The sequence below is a fragment of the Lutzomyia longipalpis genome, chromosome 1 (genome assembly GCF_024334085.1).
Source record: "Lutzomyia longipalpis isolate SR_M1_2022 chromosome 1, ASM2433408v1".
Lineage (NCBI taxonomy): Eukaryota > Metazoa > Arthropoda > Insecta > Diptera > Psychodidae > Lutzomyia > Lutzomyia longipalpis.
In genome coordinates this window covers 50,714,393-50,730,360 of record NC_074707.1, presented here as the reverse complement: position 1 = coordinate 50,730,360, position 15,968 = coordinate 50,714,393, and the positions used below count along the sequence as shown (strand labels likewise).

The 15,968-nt window shown below is 38.9% G+C and overlaps 2 protein-coding genes across 5 annotated transcripts in view; one reads left to right on the top strand and one right to left on the bottom strand.

Annotated features, from left to right (window-relative positions):
- LOC129788184 (uncharacterized) overlaps nt 1-6,309 on the top strand; it is a 38,110-nt gene extending 31,801 nt beyond the window's left edge. The window contains exon 11 of the transcript XR_008750318.1: nt 5,659-6,309. The gene's annotated coding sequence lies outside the window, so the exon portion shown is untranslated. The remainder of the gene's footprint in view (nt 1-5,658) is intronic.
- Nucleotides 5,173-12,226, bottom strand: LOC129788182 (protein rotatin homolog). Of its 4 annotated transcripts, XR_008750317.1 has the most exons (6): nt 12,113-12,226; nt 11,853-12,043; nt 7,047-11,780; nt 5,702-6,194; nt 5,343-5,608; nt 5,173-5,266 (listed from the first exon to the last, which is right to left on the bottom strand). XR_008750317.1 is itself a non-coding variant. In XM_055824231.1 (5 exons), the coding sequence occupies exons 1-5, from the start codon at nt 12,150-12,152 to the stop codon at nt 5,487-5,489; spliced, it is 5,580 nt and encodes a 1,859-aa protein (XP_055680206.1). In that variant the 5' UTR covers nt 12,153-12,226; the 3' UTR covers nt 5,271-5,486. The 4 variants fall into 4 exon arrangements, 3 of the variants coding, with proteins under 3 accessions (XP_055680206.1, XP_055680207.1, XP_055680208.1); XM_055824231.1 differs by lacking the exon at nt 5,173-5,266 and having other exon boundaries at nt 5,271-5,608; XM_055824232.1 differs by lacking the exon at nt 5,173-5,266 and having other exon boundaries at nt 5,271-5,605.
- Nucleotides 12,227-15,968: the final 3,742 nt, after the last annotated feature.

Here is a 15,968-nt window from a genome sequence, read left to right as displayed (position 1 = left end):
CTGAATGGCTAAATGCTACGCTAAATGTGACTTTGCCGCTATCAAATTCAATTACCGTCAGCGGCAACATCATTGTGTTGTGTAATCATTATTAAATTACAGCTCCACCAGCGAGGGGGTGAGTGGTTGAGCTTTGGGACGAACGGCAGGGGGAGGGTTTGGTGAAAATGCCAAGATGCCATTTTTGAGAATTAATTTCTTTGAAATTGTGCTTATCAACGATCCACCGTCGAAATTCAAAATTCCATTCTTATTCCCCCAAACTCCCAGTACCAAACCCACCAGGGGGGGGGGGGTGTGGCAGAGGGAGCCGCTCAAGCGAAGGCAAAAGCTCATGCGGGTGGAGAAAAAAGGCGCGCAAGAGAAATGGGAGAAAAAAATCCCAAAACACCCCCTCATGGGTGGGTGGGTGCAGATTATAAGCTTCCCTATCTGTGTATGAATGCTCTGACTCTCAAGCAAATGATTAATGACCAACCTACGAATTAGAGGATGATTTTGTGTTTACGAGAATTAATATTTGTATAATGGCTTCAATTGAATTTTGTTCAGCTGTCTACTTCTTCATTAATTATCGCATATAACCTCCACCCGTCACACCAATATAAGATATCAAGATTTAACTTTTCCGTGAAAATTTTCAAACAACCACAAATCACGTAAATTCCTTACCCACAAAATCCCAATTACACTTGCGAGATTGATGAGGGGAGTATGGGGTTGGTAGGCATGCTTGGGTGAGCTGGAGGGGTGTCTCTTTCCAAGTACTCTATACTAAGAGAAACAATCCTTAGAGAGGCATTATGTGTGGGTAGTTTTCAACTGTTAAGGTGAAATTGTATTGCTTAATTGACTATTATAGGAGCAATTTTCTGCCTAGCTTGGTATGTTAATGTTTGAGAATGCAATTTAAACTTCAAGTTTACTTTAGATGGATTGCTTAATTACATTGCCCACATTGATACAAAATAATTCCCATCCATTGACATCACCACACGCACACATGTCTTCCAACGATAAGCAATTAATCTTGTAATTTAAACAAGATTATGCAAAGATGATGAACAATATGTCCCTTGTGATGACCACAGTCTTAGAGGCAAAACTAAATGGCTTTTGAGAAGGATAAAATGTTTTATTTTTCTCAGCTCCTCCTTCTGCAGTCTTTCAAATAAAAATCTTCTCTTCTTCTGCACAGGAGAACTTACATTTTAATAAGGCTGCGAGTGAAGTATAGTTAGCGATAAAAGGTGCAAAATATACTGTAGGTATACAACATATATAGTTAAGGGAGAATAGTGGGTGGGCACTGCAGGAGAAAGATGTACAAAGTTCCTTTTGCAAAGTTCGCAAAGTCTCTTGTAATTAACAAACATAAGAAGAGCGTATATAGTGAGTGAACTAAAAACCATCTGCATGTGTATCTTCTTGCGGGGGGATGAGGGTTGCCAATGTATTTTCCCTCCCTTTATAGCAAAGTGTCATCGTACTGTGTGATGTGAGGTCGTGATTAATGCCTCAAACCCCAGCATGTCTCCCTCATTCACACAGAGAAGACGAAGAAGATGGTTTTGATGCTTTGGAAATCCTCAAAAAGTGGTGATAAATTAAGATTTATCGATTGCTCATGTGCCCGTTGTGAGTATCTTTTGAGGATAGATTTTATGTGTAATTTATAATAGCTGTCTCCTAGTGGGATCTACCAAATTATTTCTCATCCCGCACCACACACACGCAGAGGCTTTTCAAATGCGACAAGACACGCTAAATCTGTTGCCACTTTCCATCATCCACATTCACTGTATTTGCGTAATTTATTCCACATGAATCAGGAATGTAATTAATAGATTGCAAATAAATTGCCTAACACTTCATAATATCAAGCAAATTAGTTTTCTCTCTCATCCGTATATATATACATATTTTCATTAAGTTCTATATATAAATTCCCTATGTATGTACCTTTGTACCATGAGGTAAAGGGTTTTATCTTTTACCCCAAAATACACCCCTTGTATACTTCATTACCCCCACATACCCAACCATTACATATAGCGCACGGGTAGAATGTCAGAAGATCAATTAAATTCAAAGCTTAGAGAAACTAAAACCACGCTGTGAAGAATTTACTGTGAGAGAAATCACAGCAAAATATTTCATTGTCACGTTCCTCAACCACAGAGAGAGAGAGAGAGAGAGAGAAAATTCCATAAATTGCTTATCACATCCACGTGGGAGATAAAATTATGCGTAATCAACTGATAATGCAGCCCGAGTAACAGCTGAAACCTCTAAAACTATCTCTCTTGATAACATTATTTGCATCACAGACGTCATCTCAATGAAAAAATAAATTAATTAAAATATTTTTAACTATGCGATGATTAGTTTCAGTAAAAATTAAGCACAAATTCTCTTTTACAGTAGGTATGTACTGCACATTCCGTGTTAATTTATTAGTAGGAAACTTAAAGTAGATTATCAGACAAGTACTATTACCTGCATACATATAGGTATGTTGAGCCCTTCGAAGGAAGTTAGATCTAGTAGAGATTCTAGAGAGTAATTAGTGGATATCATTGCCATCATGGCGTATCAACTTGCAATAATTGAAACAATGATTGATTGCTTCACAATGTTGGTAATATTGGGTAGATCATATGTGGAGTATTTCTCCCCACATATTGTACATTGGATGGGGAAGAAATTACCATGTTTAGGCATGTGTTTGTAAAACAATGTAATTACATGAATTAATACCTCAATTGCTTCTCCTCAATTGCCTGAGTTATTTATGATGAAAATTCAACAGATGCATATCCCGCAGGTATAGAAATTCAATTGTATTATTAATTTAATTGTTGCGCAACAAACTCCCATAAGCATGCCAACATTGATAACATCACAAGACCCCCATATCATTTGTGATTTCTCTCTATGCCAGAGGAATCCTTTTCATTTCCTTGTCATCAACCTCGATGGAGTTTCTCCTTTATACCATGTTACATACTTATGCCACCCGCCCCTTTGGTTTACTTGGCGGGTGGGGTGGCAGTGAATATTGAGTATCAGACACCATTTCAATGAATGCCGGGAGTTCTACTGATGTGTATGCTAAGGCTACACGGACTATACACACCATGCTGTATGCTGTGGGGAATTCATACAATTTCATAATTTAGATAATGCGACATTGCGAACAATCTGCCCTTGGGGGATGCTTTTACCCTCATAGAAATTTGCAAATGTTGAAATGTTTTTGGTGCGCTCTCATTCGCAACATTCGAGAACTTCAACCACAATCTTCTTGTACACACCCCCAATCCCCATCACCCCCCAACCACCCAATCGCTCCAACGTATCTCTTGCACACATTACATACACTTTGAGTTTTCTGTACAAGACATTCTCCAAAGCTTACAAGCACTTTAGCAAGTATCATTGAAAATTGGTAACGCCACTCCTCCTCATGGGAGATATTTTCGCATTTATGCCCCAGATTGGCCAAAATGGAACTCACTTCTCCACCATACAACGTGGCATCTACCACTTGAGAAACCATTGAGTCCATGAAAAGGACATTAAATTCTTCTAAATTCCTCTTTTATGCAAACAACACACTTTTCCTCGAAAATTCTTCTTTTTGCCAAATTTCTTCGCGTGGCGGATTTTGGGTGTATTTGTTGGAAAATCCATGCCAGGATTAAATTGAAAAGTCCATCCAGAAGCCACTCCTATGAGAAGGTTTTCTCACAATTCACTTCTGCGTGTGCAAATGGCAAGCAATCCTGGTTGAATTTATGAGTGTGGTGGGAAATGCGTTTTCCACCAAAGAAAACCATCATCCTTCCACCACGCGGAAAAGTGATTTAAAAGTACACTCACGGAGGAGCTTTATGTGAAAATTTTGGGGAAAATAAAATGAATTTATTCTCGGAATCTCTCATTATGTTACAAAGGGGCACCCAATGACGCAATAACCCACACGAATAATAATTACACCTCCTCCCCAACGCGCGCGCGAATCTTCTCCAACAGAGGGAATATGTGCGTGTGTTGAAGGCGACAGAAAAAATATGGATATGATAATTGTCAAATAAACATTCTTGTAACGACGACGTGTGGTATGAAATGAAAAAGGAACAGCAAACACCATCATTTTGGAATATTTTCCATTTTTTTCTCTTTCCCAAATAACTTTTCCCTTCGCCTCTCCATCTTCATCCCAACCCCCCTATAACAGCTCTGCGGCAACTACATATAGCATGAGAGGCAAGGAAAATCGCGAGTAAGTCTCTCCTCAAAATTTGCCCATCCTCAATTTTCAGCCATCTTCACATTTCACTGACAAAGAAAGAATCACAGCCTGTAAGTTTTACTTACCGTTCTTTCGCTTTATACTGTTCCATCCATGCTATATTTAATTTTTTTATCTTTGCATTTTATATGTATATATAATGTATATATGTATGCATTTATATATATTTTACTTTACTTTTGTATATGTATTTTATATGTATATATAACGTATATATCTATGCATTTATATATATTTTACTTTACTTTTAAAGTTAACATGTCATATCTTGAGTTGCATAAGACCAACGCCCCGCGAAGCGGGGCGTTTTATATATACATATATAAAAGTAAAGTAAAATATATATATAAATGCATAGATATATACGTTATATATACATATAAAATACATATACAAAAGTAAAGTAAAATATATATAAATGCATACATATATACATTATATATACATATAAAATGCAAAGATAAAAAAATTAAATATAGCATGGATGGAACAGTATAAAGCGAACGGTAAGTAAAACTTACGGGCTGTGATTCTTTCTTTGTCAGTGAAATGTGAATATGGCTGAAAATTGAGGATGAGCAAATCTTGAGGAGAGACTTACTCGTGAGCCGAATCACAGCCAACGCCCACCACGATTAAGGCTTTCTCCAAAATATAGTTAGTTAGTTACCTTGACAGAGCCTGATGAAGACAACGAAATTATCGAAACGTCGTTTGAGAAAACATAAAAATGGCGTCTTTTTTTATCTTTCACATCGAAAAATCTTCCTTAAACTACTTGTAAAATTAAATTCTACAAAATGTAATAAAAATTTTAAAAGAAAATTAATTTAATAAAATTTAAAAGCGACTCACATTATTTTTGTATATGGCAGAGTGATGACCTTTCATTGCATCCTTCTCATGTTGTTGCTGTTGACGATATGCTACTTTTTGCCCTATTTATCACTGATTAGTTTTATTTATTTTTTTATTTTTTAATCAAGAAATATGCTTCAAGCATTAAATAAAAAAGATAACTTACTCTACAATTTTTGATAGAACGCTAAAATGAAGATTTTGAATTAAACCCCTAAAATTTCACAAATATCCTCCATCAATGAATAAAGGTGATACCCTTCAGCGTTTCTTGTTGGGATGTTTAGGATGAGATTATTTTTGGCTGCCTTCATTTTCCCAGTAATTGATGTAGTCTGTTTGCAATCATCGAGCAAATGGCTACTGAAACATTGAGCTGATCTTCCCTATCAATTCCATCGAGAATTATATTCACAGTTCTCATGAAATCTTCTGTGATTTGATGAAAAAAAAAAAATAAAATAAAAATCCTCTCCAAACAGAAAATCCTGCAGAAAGAAGAAAATCTTCAATAAAATGATTCACCTGAAGAGAATAGAGCAGCTGTATTAGCAGAATCCATGGCGAAATTTTGCAAAATCTTAACTGCCTTCCTCCTAATTCCTACACTACTCTGCTGAATGAGTGCCGTGAGGACTGTGAGGTACTTTGCAGCCCTCCCCTCGGGGTATCGCGTGAGGATCTCATAGAAGGTCAACCACTCCTCAATAACAGCTGTGTGTGAACGCTGCAGACGCGTAATGTGCGGATGAAATTGACTAATGTGCTCCAAAAGTCCCTGACTCGTCATCGCCATACGTCCCTCAATGCAGGAGCAGCAATTTATGAGGAATCTCATAATTATATGAAGATTAATCACATCAACGTCTTCCTGTTTCGCTTTTTTAGTTTCTTTGACTGCATTCTTCATCATCAGCTCAAGGATTGTCTCTGCATTGGCGCTGGAATGAGTTGCAGCACAACGACAGAAGAATTTAGAGCATTCACTGAGATTCAGAAGTAGGACGAGGAAGTTGTTCTGTGTGGAGAATTTATCAGACAAAAAAATTAATTAAAATTCTTTTCAAATTCCGGAACAGAATAATATTTTCAACAAAAATTTCATAATAAATATATGAAAATTATTTTGAAAATTCCTTTTTTGAAGTCTGAAGCAAAAATATTCCTTTCCGGAATGGAATATTTAATTCAACTTGGATGGTAAAGTATTCTTTTTAAGAAAAAAAATATTGGCACAGTATGAATAAAATTTAATTATTTCAAGAAAAGCAATATAATAATTTTGAAAAGGCAAATAAGGGATGAAAAAATAATTATTTTCAATCCAAGAAATATTATTTAAAAGAATCAAATTATGATTTTCAGGAGGTGAATTTATATTTTCAGGAAACGAATAAATATTTTGAGTTACAAAAATAATGAGGGAGAAAGAATATTTTCAGAAATAGAATAATTTATTTTAATTTAATTTTTTTAATTTTATTAATATGTTTAGGAAAATAATAATTAATTCCAGAAAAAAAACAATATTTTTACGTGAAGGATTATTATTTTTACGAGAATAATTAATTTGAAGAAAAAAAATGAGGAAAAAAATGATTACATGAAAAGGATAATTTTTTTTCAGGGAATGAATTATCTAATATCTGGAGAACAATAATTATTTTCAGGAACAGAATAATTACTTTCAGTACAAAAATTCATGTTTTCTGCAAAGAATAAATATTTTCAGGAGAAGAATAATTACTTTCCGAACAATAATGACTATTTCCATGAAAAGAATAATTATTTTCAGGAAGAGAATATAATTACTTTCAGAACCAAAATGACTTTTTATAACTAATTTCCTCTTAGATTAATTAAAACAAACCTGTAGAGATTTATGTGATCCATTCCAGGTCCACAATCTTTGGAGAACTTTGCAAATTACTACTTCATCAGTTTCCTTCTCTAGTCTGTCCTTTTTAAACCACTGACTGAGGATTTGTGTGATCATTCTCAATTCCTCAACTATGAACTTCTTCTTTACTTCCCCACTGCGTCGAACATACCTAGCACATGATGCCCCCACAAATGTGGCCACTGCTTCGAGACGTTTTATGAGGAATGAGAAGAGTTTTGTATTTTGTGCCATAATCCTGGCTGATGCGCTACATTGGAGAAGGAGTCCTAGGACCTTTGCTGCTTGTTTCTTCACATTGCACGTCAGGAATGTTGCCTTTTCGGGTTTATCACGAGCACACACCATCCTGTAGAGTTTATCCACTCTCTGGAAGAGTTGCATTGCTATTGGTGGATTTTCTGGATGTTCTTCTGGTTCAATGAGCTGCATGAAATTCTCATTGTTCTCTTTAAGTCCCATTTGAAGGTAAACTTCGAGAAATTCCAAAGCTGCAAGCTGAAGATCTGACGTGACTTTTGTGTCTAGTCCCAGGATGAGAAGAGAGAATACTTGCTGATGATTCCGTTGCTGTGCCAATGTTGTTACGACATTAAACCCAAAGGAGGATGTTCCAATGATTGCTAGAGTTTTAATGAATATCCTGAACATGTTCTGTGAAGGATCAATCTCTGAATACATCTGAGCATCCTGGAGGAAGAGAAGGGAGGCTATTGCTGCATGAATCTGAGCAATTGCTTCGAGAATTTCTTCATTTTTCTCCAAGCACTCAATGAGAAGACTGCAAATTCCCGTTGCCATCTTGAAGGTGTGCTCTGTGGGATTTGTAGGAACCATGGCGAGAACATTGATGAAGGTTTCAAGGCAATTTTCCTCCAGGAGAACATCCACGTAGGACTCATCAATGTCAATGATGGATTTGAGGAGAAGTGAGAAGCCATTGATGACATTTGGACTTGTTATGAGCTTCCCTTCTGCTGGATCTTCCGACGTTGGAACAACATCCCAAATGTAGGCATGTTCAAGGTGCTTTGTAATTGTTCCAGCGAGATTATGCTTCCTCACAATGAGCCCAATGGCGTCCTCAGCGAAGGAATCTTCCATAAAGAGGGATTCACTGCATCGTGGTGAAACTTGAGAAGCAATCCCACCGAATGGGAGACAGTGTGATGTGAGATTGGCAAAACAACACGCAGCTGATTCACGAATAATGCCACTCTCACGGCCATCGAGGGCTGTCCCAATGCAGCACGCATGGAAGCCACCAGGGAGGAATTTAAGCTCATCAACCAGCAATGCTGCTCCTTGGAATCTCTCCGCCATCCCACAGAGAATCATCCAGGCATTCTGTCGTACGCACATATCCGTATGACTGCACAATTCGCTCATATGCCTCACATGCTCCGGCTTCAGCTGATTCTCATCTGTGTATACCATAAATCCCCGAATGGCCACTAAGCAACTCTCAAGGAACTTTGACTCAGATTGGCAGAGACTTCTCACCGAAGCTGTGTACTGCAGAAGCCGGCTAACAATGTTGTTTGCTTTATCCTCCTGCAGGGAGACAATGTCCGCGAGAAAAGCCATAAAATCCATGAGAATTCTCCCTCGATTCATATCCCTACTCTCCCCCTGAACAAAACACCCCTTGAGGGCTTTTGAGAGAGCTGAAAAAATGCCTCCCAGGAAATTTTCGCTGTCCTCCTTTGCATCACTTGCGTAAAATTGCTCAACAACCTTCTTAAGAAGGGCAGTGATCTCTTCCAGAAGCACCAAAGCTGTTCCGGAAGCCTTCAAGATGCTTACAAAGCTCGAATTCCGCTGGTTAATCTGTTGAAAGAGCCACGCGAATGCTTTTCCATCCTCATCGTGCTCCAGAACTGTTCGCATGAGCTTCACGGCTTCAAGGTAAAGCTGAGAATCCTCTGCAGATGTGGGTGGTGTCAAAAAGAACTTCTTTACAATGTCCACGAGACTCTCCATGGGGAACTTCCTCCCAGGATGAAGGCTCAAATTGCATTGAATGTGTGCAATGGCCATTGCAACCTCCTGATGCGTTGTGGCTTTTTCAATTTTATGAATAAAATACCGGAAGGAGTCCATTGGGAGGGAGGAATAAATACAGAAGAGATCCCTTTTGGTTATCTTGAGCTTATCATTAAAGTGCAGGAAATTGATGACTTTCATATCCTTCCCGTGCACAATGTGAGCGTAGTTTATTCTCTCGGAACTTTCGGTCATCTTCATGGAATTCCGGGCATTTGTGAGGACATTCTCCAAGCCACCAAACCATAAATTTGCAAAGGAAATCCGTATAAATTGCCATGAAGCTTCTGGATCGGCTTCTATGCGTGCTGAGGGCGGTCTCGATGGGGCTTCCTCGAAGATCTCATTGAGTTCTGAGAGAAATCCATGAGGACTCTCACTCCAGTGAATCTGGTGTGCAAAGGGCACCTTTAGCTCCTTCATAAGATGCGGCAGGGAGACACTGTACGCACCAATGCTGTAGTCAGCAAAAGCCAAGAGAAAAAGCGCCGTAGCAGCGTCCGCCTTGAGATTGGCATCATGATGAAACATCAGCAAGCCCCGGAGGAGGTTGAAGTAGATGTTAATCTCATCTGCAAGATCCTGCCGAAGTTTCTGGGAGTGAAGGAGAATTTTTGAGAAAACTCCAATGGCAGGAATGCAAATATCCACATAATCACGCGTCTGGTCCAATTTGAAGCATTTATCGAGCACTTCGAGTACTTTGACCCATCCCTGACCCTCCGAGAGCTGCTCATTCACATTGGGATTCAGTGCTAGAAGGTTCAATTGCATTACAGTTGTCTTCCGGACGGCTGCTTCAACACCATCACTCTCCAGGATGGCAATGAGGTTATCCACGGAGACATCATGATGTCCGGAAGTGGTCTTGAAGCGTGCTCCCATGTCGATTTGATAGTCAATCAGGGTAATATCATTTGGCAGCATTTCCGGCGAATTAGGAAGGCAGCTGAGGATTTCGAGAAGCCACGAGATGGCTGTATCCCTGACAAATGGATCCGGGCAGAAAAGAAGTCTCACTGCTCTCTGTATCCCATCCAATGGGGTGATTATGTCATTATCCGAAAGGAGTGTACTGCGAATTGCCTCTCCCAGGGGCGTTACCTTTGACATCCAGCACTGCAAAAGTGGCAAGATGGGGAAGACAATCTCCTTGAGAAGCCGCCACTGCTCCTTCAGGCTGACACGACTACGCAGGATGAAGAGAAGCATTGTTTCGGCACTTGAATGAATTGCCGGATCTGCATGGATGCAGCCAAAAGCCACAATTTCCGTAAGAATTTCCCTCGTTAGTGGAATTCCGAAATTCCGGAAGGTACTCTGTGTATCACGACCCCCAAGGAGTTGCTCCCCTCTCATCAGTGACGACACAAAATGCTTCATCTTCTCCGCTGATCCCGTGTAAGCACATCGTTGTATCTCCAAGCAAGGATTGGCCAGCAATTTAAGCGTAATCCACTCCCCAGCTGTGCGCAATTGACAATTTACCGGAAACAAATCAATACAGCTGACAATGGCATTGAGGAGTGTCTCAGCCAGTTGTGTACTCCTGTGGATACTTGAAGACTTGAGAGCTTCCACCCCAAGGAGGAGAATCTCATCATCCGGAAGCTTTTCAGTGGGACTCAGAAGATCCACAGCCGGACGAAGGAGTTCCTCGCACTTTAACAAAATTTCAGTGTTCTCCCCTCCAGGGCATGCCTTCTCAATGGCACTGTAGATGTCCGGATAGCATGTCTTCAAGACAAAATCCAATCGTGCAATATTGAGCTCTTCAAGCACAATTTCTTCCTCTCCGGAACTTCCAGGAACATCTCTAAGGCGTAGAATAAGCTGAAGAACTTTTATATAGAGCTTCCTTGCTGCGAAATCCCGTTTACTGTACCCCAGACATTTCCGGAAGATTTTGCACAAGATCCCAAGTTCCCGGAGGCAAAATTCCACAACTGTTTGAAGTCTCTGCGCATCAATGGTGAGAAGATGCACGAGTTGGCTGAAGATGTCAAAGCACCAATTAATTGTGGCTTGATCTTCTATTCCCTTCAGCATAGTGCTGACAATCTCAAAGGTTTCCCTGCAGTACTTTGACACGGAAATCTGTGTTGAGACTTCCGTGGACATTTCCTCTGACGGCATATAGAGAGCTGTGCACTCGCGCAGGGAAATTCGCTTTATGAGCTGCTCATTGAACTTCCGGACAATTTCTCCGATATCCCGGCGAGCTGTGAGAAGTTCCTGGAGTGTTGTGATGAGGTATGGTGGCTGCAGAATCCACTCTGCTGGATAATCTTTAAGGGAATTACTCAGACACTCCACAGCATGCTTCGAAGCTTGTTCATTCTCCGACAGGAGGGATTCTCGCATGAGTTCCAGGGATTGCAAATGAGGGGCTTTGGGGCAGCTCCAGCACTTTACGTACTCCCTCGGTGTCAATTGTACCTCCTCCACGTGAAGATTCTCCATTAAATCTGGCAAATCTTCCGTAAGATCAATGACAACTGGCACAATCCCCTCTTCCTGTGATTGCTCAATAACGCACACAATGTCCTGCAGGATATCTCTGTGCTCATCATCTTTGAGAATTCTCCGGATTGAACTCAATTCCCCCATCAGGAAGCCTCTGGTGAGGTACTTGATAATCTCAGGGCCGTATTTACTCTGCAAAGAAAACAAAATTCCTCCAGCTGATTGTTCAGGAAACTCCCAAAAAAAAAAAGTTTCATTCCTCACATTTAGCACCAAGAAGATAACATTGAGGGCCAAAGCTTCCTCACAAAGGGGCTCCTGGGAGAACCATCGTAACAGGGCACGAATCACTTCGACTCCACCTAAACTAATCTCATAGCCACTGATTAGGGCTTTGCTCAGTTTTCCCTCCAAATTCCGTAGCGCCCGGATGCGAATCTCCTGAATTGGATGACCTGAAAAACACCCGGAAATCCCTCAAAATTTGATCCCCAAAATGCAATTTAATTGCAGAAAATACTTACTGAGCTTTTCCACCATTAGTGGACTAATAGAGATTTCCATTTTCACCAGGAAAATTGATTTTCACGAGAAAAAAGGAAACTTTTTTAAATGACTGAAATAAAACCGTTAACCCAGTTGACAACACGCGTACTATGATCGACTCATGACAAACCCATGACGCGTAATGGGTATAATAACATAATAAAAAACGGTAAGTAAAACTTACGGGCTGTGATTCTTTCTTTGTCAGTGAAATGTGAAATTGACGGAAAATTGAGGACGGGCAAATTTTGAGGAAGGCTTTCTCGCGCACCGAATCACAGCCAACGCGCAGATAATTTGTGAGAAGCTTTAATCGTGGGCGTTGGCTGTGATTCGGTACGCGAGAAAGCCTTCCTCAAAATTTGCCCGTCCTCAATTTTCCGTCAATTTCACATTTCACTGACAAAGAAAGAATCACAGCCCGTAAGTTTTACTTACCGTTCTTTCGCTTTATACTGTTCCATCCATGCTATATTTAATTTTTATCTTTGCAGTTTATATACATATATTTATCTTTGCATTTTTATATATATATAATGTATATATCTATGCATTTATATATATTTAATTTAATTTTATATGTGTATATATAAAACGCCCCGCTTCGCGGGGCGTTGGACTTATGCAACTCAAGATATGACATGTTAACTTTAAAACGCGATATCTCCGGAACGGCTACATAGATTTTCTTCATTTTTGGCATGATGAAAGATATTATAGCCAGCTATAACATACCAAAATTTGAAGCAATTCTATAAAGCGGTGCTCGAGATATTCATCGAAAACTCATCGAAAATTTTGTTTTCGATTTTAGCGCCACTTGCGGACATTTTTTGAACTTGCGATGTTCCGAGCAGTTGTAGGGCTCGTTAATATCTTTCATTTGAGCCCGAGTTGATCAAAATCGGTCAAGCCGTTCTCGAGTTATGGCCGATTTTCGATGAAAAATTGTGGCGGCCATATTGGCTAAACGGCTTGGCCGATTTTCGAAAATGAGGTGTCGTTGGAAAGGTCTAGATGTCCCCTACAACATATCAAAATTTCAGACTTCTAGCTATAATAGGGACTGAGATATAGCGAAAACAAAATTTAGGGGTTATTCAAAATGGCGGACGAAGGGGTGGGGGGGTGGATTTGACTTCATAATCGTATGTCTTCCACCCGATATATGAACTTTGCCGTTGACCGCAAGTCTCTATCTATTACTGTTCTCTTGTAATTTAGCGAAAGGTTCCGGCCGGACGGCCGGACGGACGGACGGACGGACCGATTTTTGGCGCATACGTTTTTTGGAATGTGGGGACCCTAATTCGTGCTCATCCCAAGTTTGAGCCCGATCTGACGACTTTGCATTTTTGAGTGTACACAGAAGCTGTGCTTCTTTTAAGAAAGAATCACAGCTAATTCTTTTAAGAAAGAATCACAGCTAAAATTCTTTTAAGAAAGAATCACAGCTAAAAAAGATGAAGTGAGAGAAAAGAGGGGAAAACCACATTGTATTAAGTATGAATGAAATTTAATTTGAGGAAAAATTGCATTATTTTATTATCATAAGAAAATGTTTTCGCATCTGACAAATTTTCCAGACAATAACGAGGGGCTTGCACAGGGGGAGATGATATGGGTTGTGTGAGGAAGTGGGACAGTTCCAACAATGCGCGAAAAGCTGCAGTGAAATGGAAAATTTCCTTGAGTGAAAGGCAAATAGTGCGAGCATTTAGCAATTGTATTTTGCAAAAGGAGAAGATTACCAATGATTGCATTTTCAATGGGGGGCGCCAAACATACGCGAAAGAAAGAACTTTAGCTGCAAATTCCGCATGTACTTTGTCATTTGGAAAATAATGCATTTCTTATATTGTATTTAGTAAACATTCTCCATAGAAGAGAAATTGTATTTTTTATGACTATATATATGTATGTATATGCATACATAGAGAATATATTTTTTAATATAAATTCTGCTATGGAAAGTTCGTTTTTTTTGGGCAGGAGCTTTTACAGAGCTTTCAAAATTTAGAGTTTCCTTAACAATTCCTCGAGCTTTTATTCATTCTCTAAAAGATAGATTGGGTAAAAATTGCATTGTGAGATTTTCATAGACTGTTGAATAAACTCCTTTGGTTTAAAAGTTATCAAACCCTTCTTTGAATCGAATCCATTCGATTTTTTTGTGAAAATGAAAACTTCTTATGCCAATTTATGCACTTATGGGCAAATTGGGGTTAAGCAATTAGTTTTCTCTAACATTTCAAAATTATTTAATTCTTAATTTTAATTTTATATTTATTTCCTTTTCATACCTGCTCTAAGCACTCAATATATAAAAGAAAAATAGTAGAATTAAATATAAATGAATTGCAAAGCTCAAACAGCATCCCTTGAAATTAAAATAATATTAAATTTTCATCTTCATTCATCCCCTTTGTACATGAGAGGTCATCTTTCTACGTTCTCTGAGTATGTACGTGCGTTAGATTGTATCGTGATTTCCATGGGGTGGAGTGGGTGGGGTGTTCTTGAAATATGAGAGTATCCCCCTTTTTGAGGGAAGTTGATGCTTTTTCGCCTCACAGACATTCTCAACAAGCCGACAAGTCAACTCTAATTATTGAAACGCTCCAATTAGTTGTGTCTGGACGTGTGTAATTTGTGGAGTTTGTCACAAAATATGACACAAATTGTCCCTCTTGCTATGTTCTCCATTTTTTTTTCTTAAAAGAAACTCCATCTGGAGCCAAAATCCATTTATATTATTTTCCTCCAAGTTTTGTCCATTGCCTGGAAAATTCTTTTATTTTTTAGCGTAAAATATTGAGTTGAATTCTTATTTATTTTTTGATTTGTCGTCCAATGTGCATTGTTAGCTGAATTTATGTGATTTCACTGAATTTCAATTCATCTCTTTCGTATTTTTTTATGTACATTATATTGGAGAAGTGTTCATTACTTGCAGGTGTCAGAATTTTTATTTATGACCATCACAGTGTATCTCCTATATGATTTATTTGCGCTTCGGCATGGAAAAAAAGATTCGTGGAAAGCGGAAAATGGTACAATGCTTGACCAAGGCAAAGTGCTCAATAAATCATCACAAGCTTGATGCTCCCTCCCCTATATATAGAGGGAGATGAAACACAAGAAGTGTGGTGCCAATGAATTCCCCGGACGAAAAGTACCCAAGTTGTGTGAAAATTTCCTGCAACAAGTCATGCTCATTTGCGTGAAGAGAAAAAAGCTTCACAGCTTTTACACATCTCAAGATTTCTCTTTTAGCTTTTTGTTGTTTATATGGAGGAGAAAATTTCCACTCACATTGACGATTGATTTATCTTCATAGCGCGTGGGAAGAGTATATCCGAAAGTTCCTGGCTGAATATGGTCCAATAACATTTATGGAGGAGAATTTCATGACAAGTGGGTCCCTAAGTCGATGTCCTGCAAAGATGTCTCGTCGGCACGTGGCATGACATGAAAGAATCACTCAGAAGGAAAGTTTTTATATCCCTTCTTACCCCTCAAATTTTAGGGCTTGTCTTTTTTTTTGTTCAGCTGTAAAATGCTCCTTTTATATAGCTCGGCGTGTGCGGCGTCTATATGAATTTCTTAGCCTAAAATCTCAAAGTTTATTTTTTTCATGTTTTCAGAGAAACTCCGCCACGTGGCAAACACACTTTTGCCAATCATTTTATTAAATTTAAAACACTCTGGAATTTTTTTCTTCATTTAGATTTACTCTGTGTGAGAATGTAAATGATGAAAACGCCAAAAAGTTTGAGCACAAAGCTCGTTGAAACTCTTTTTTTTTCTTTTTTTCTCTCCCACCCCTCCCTA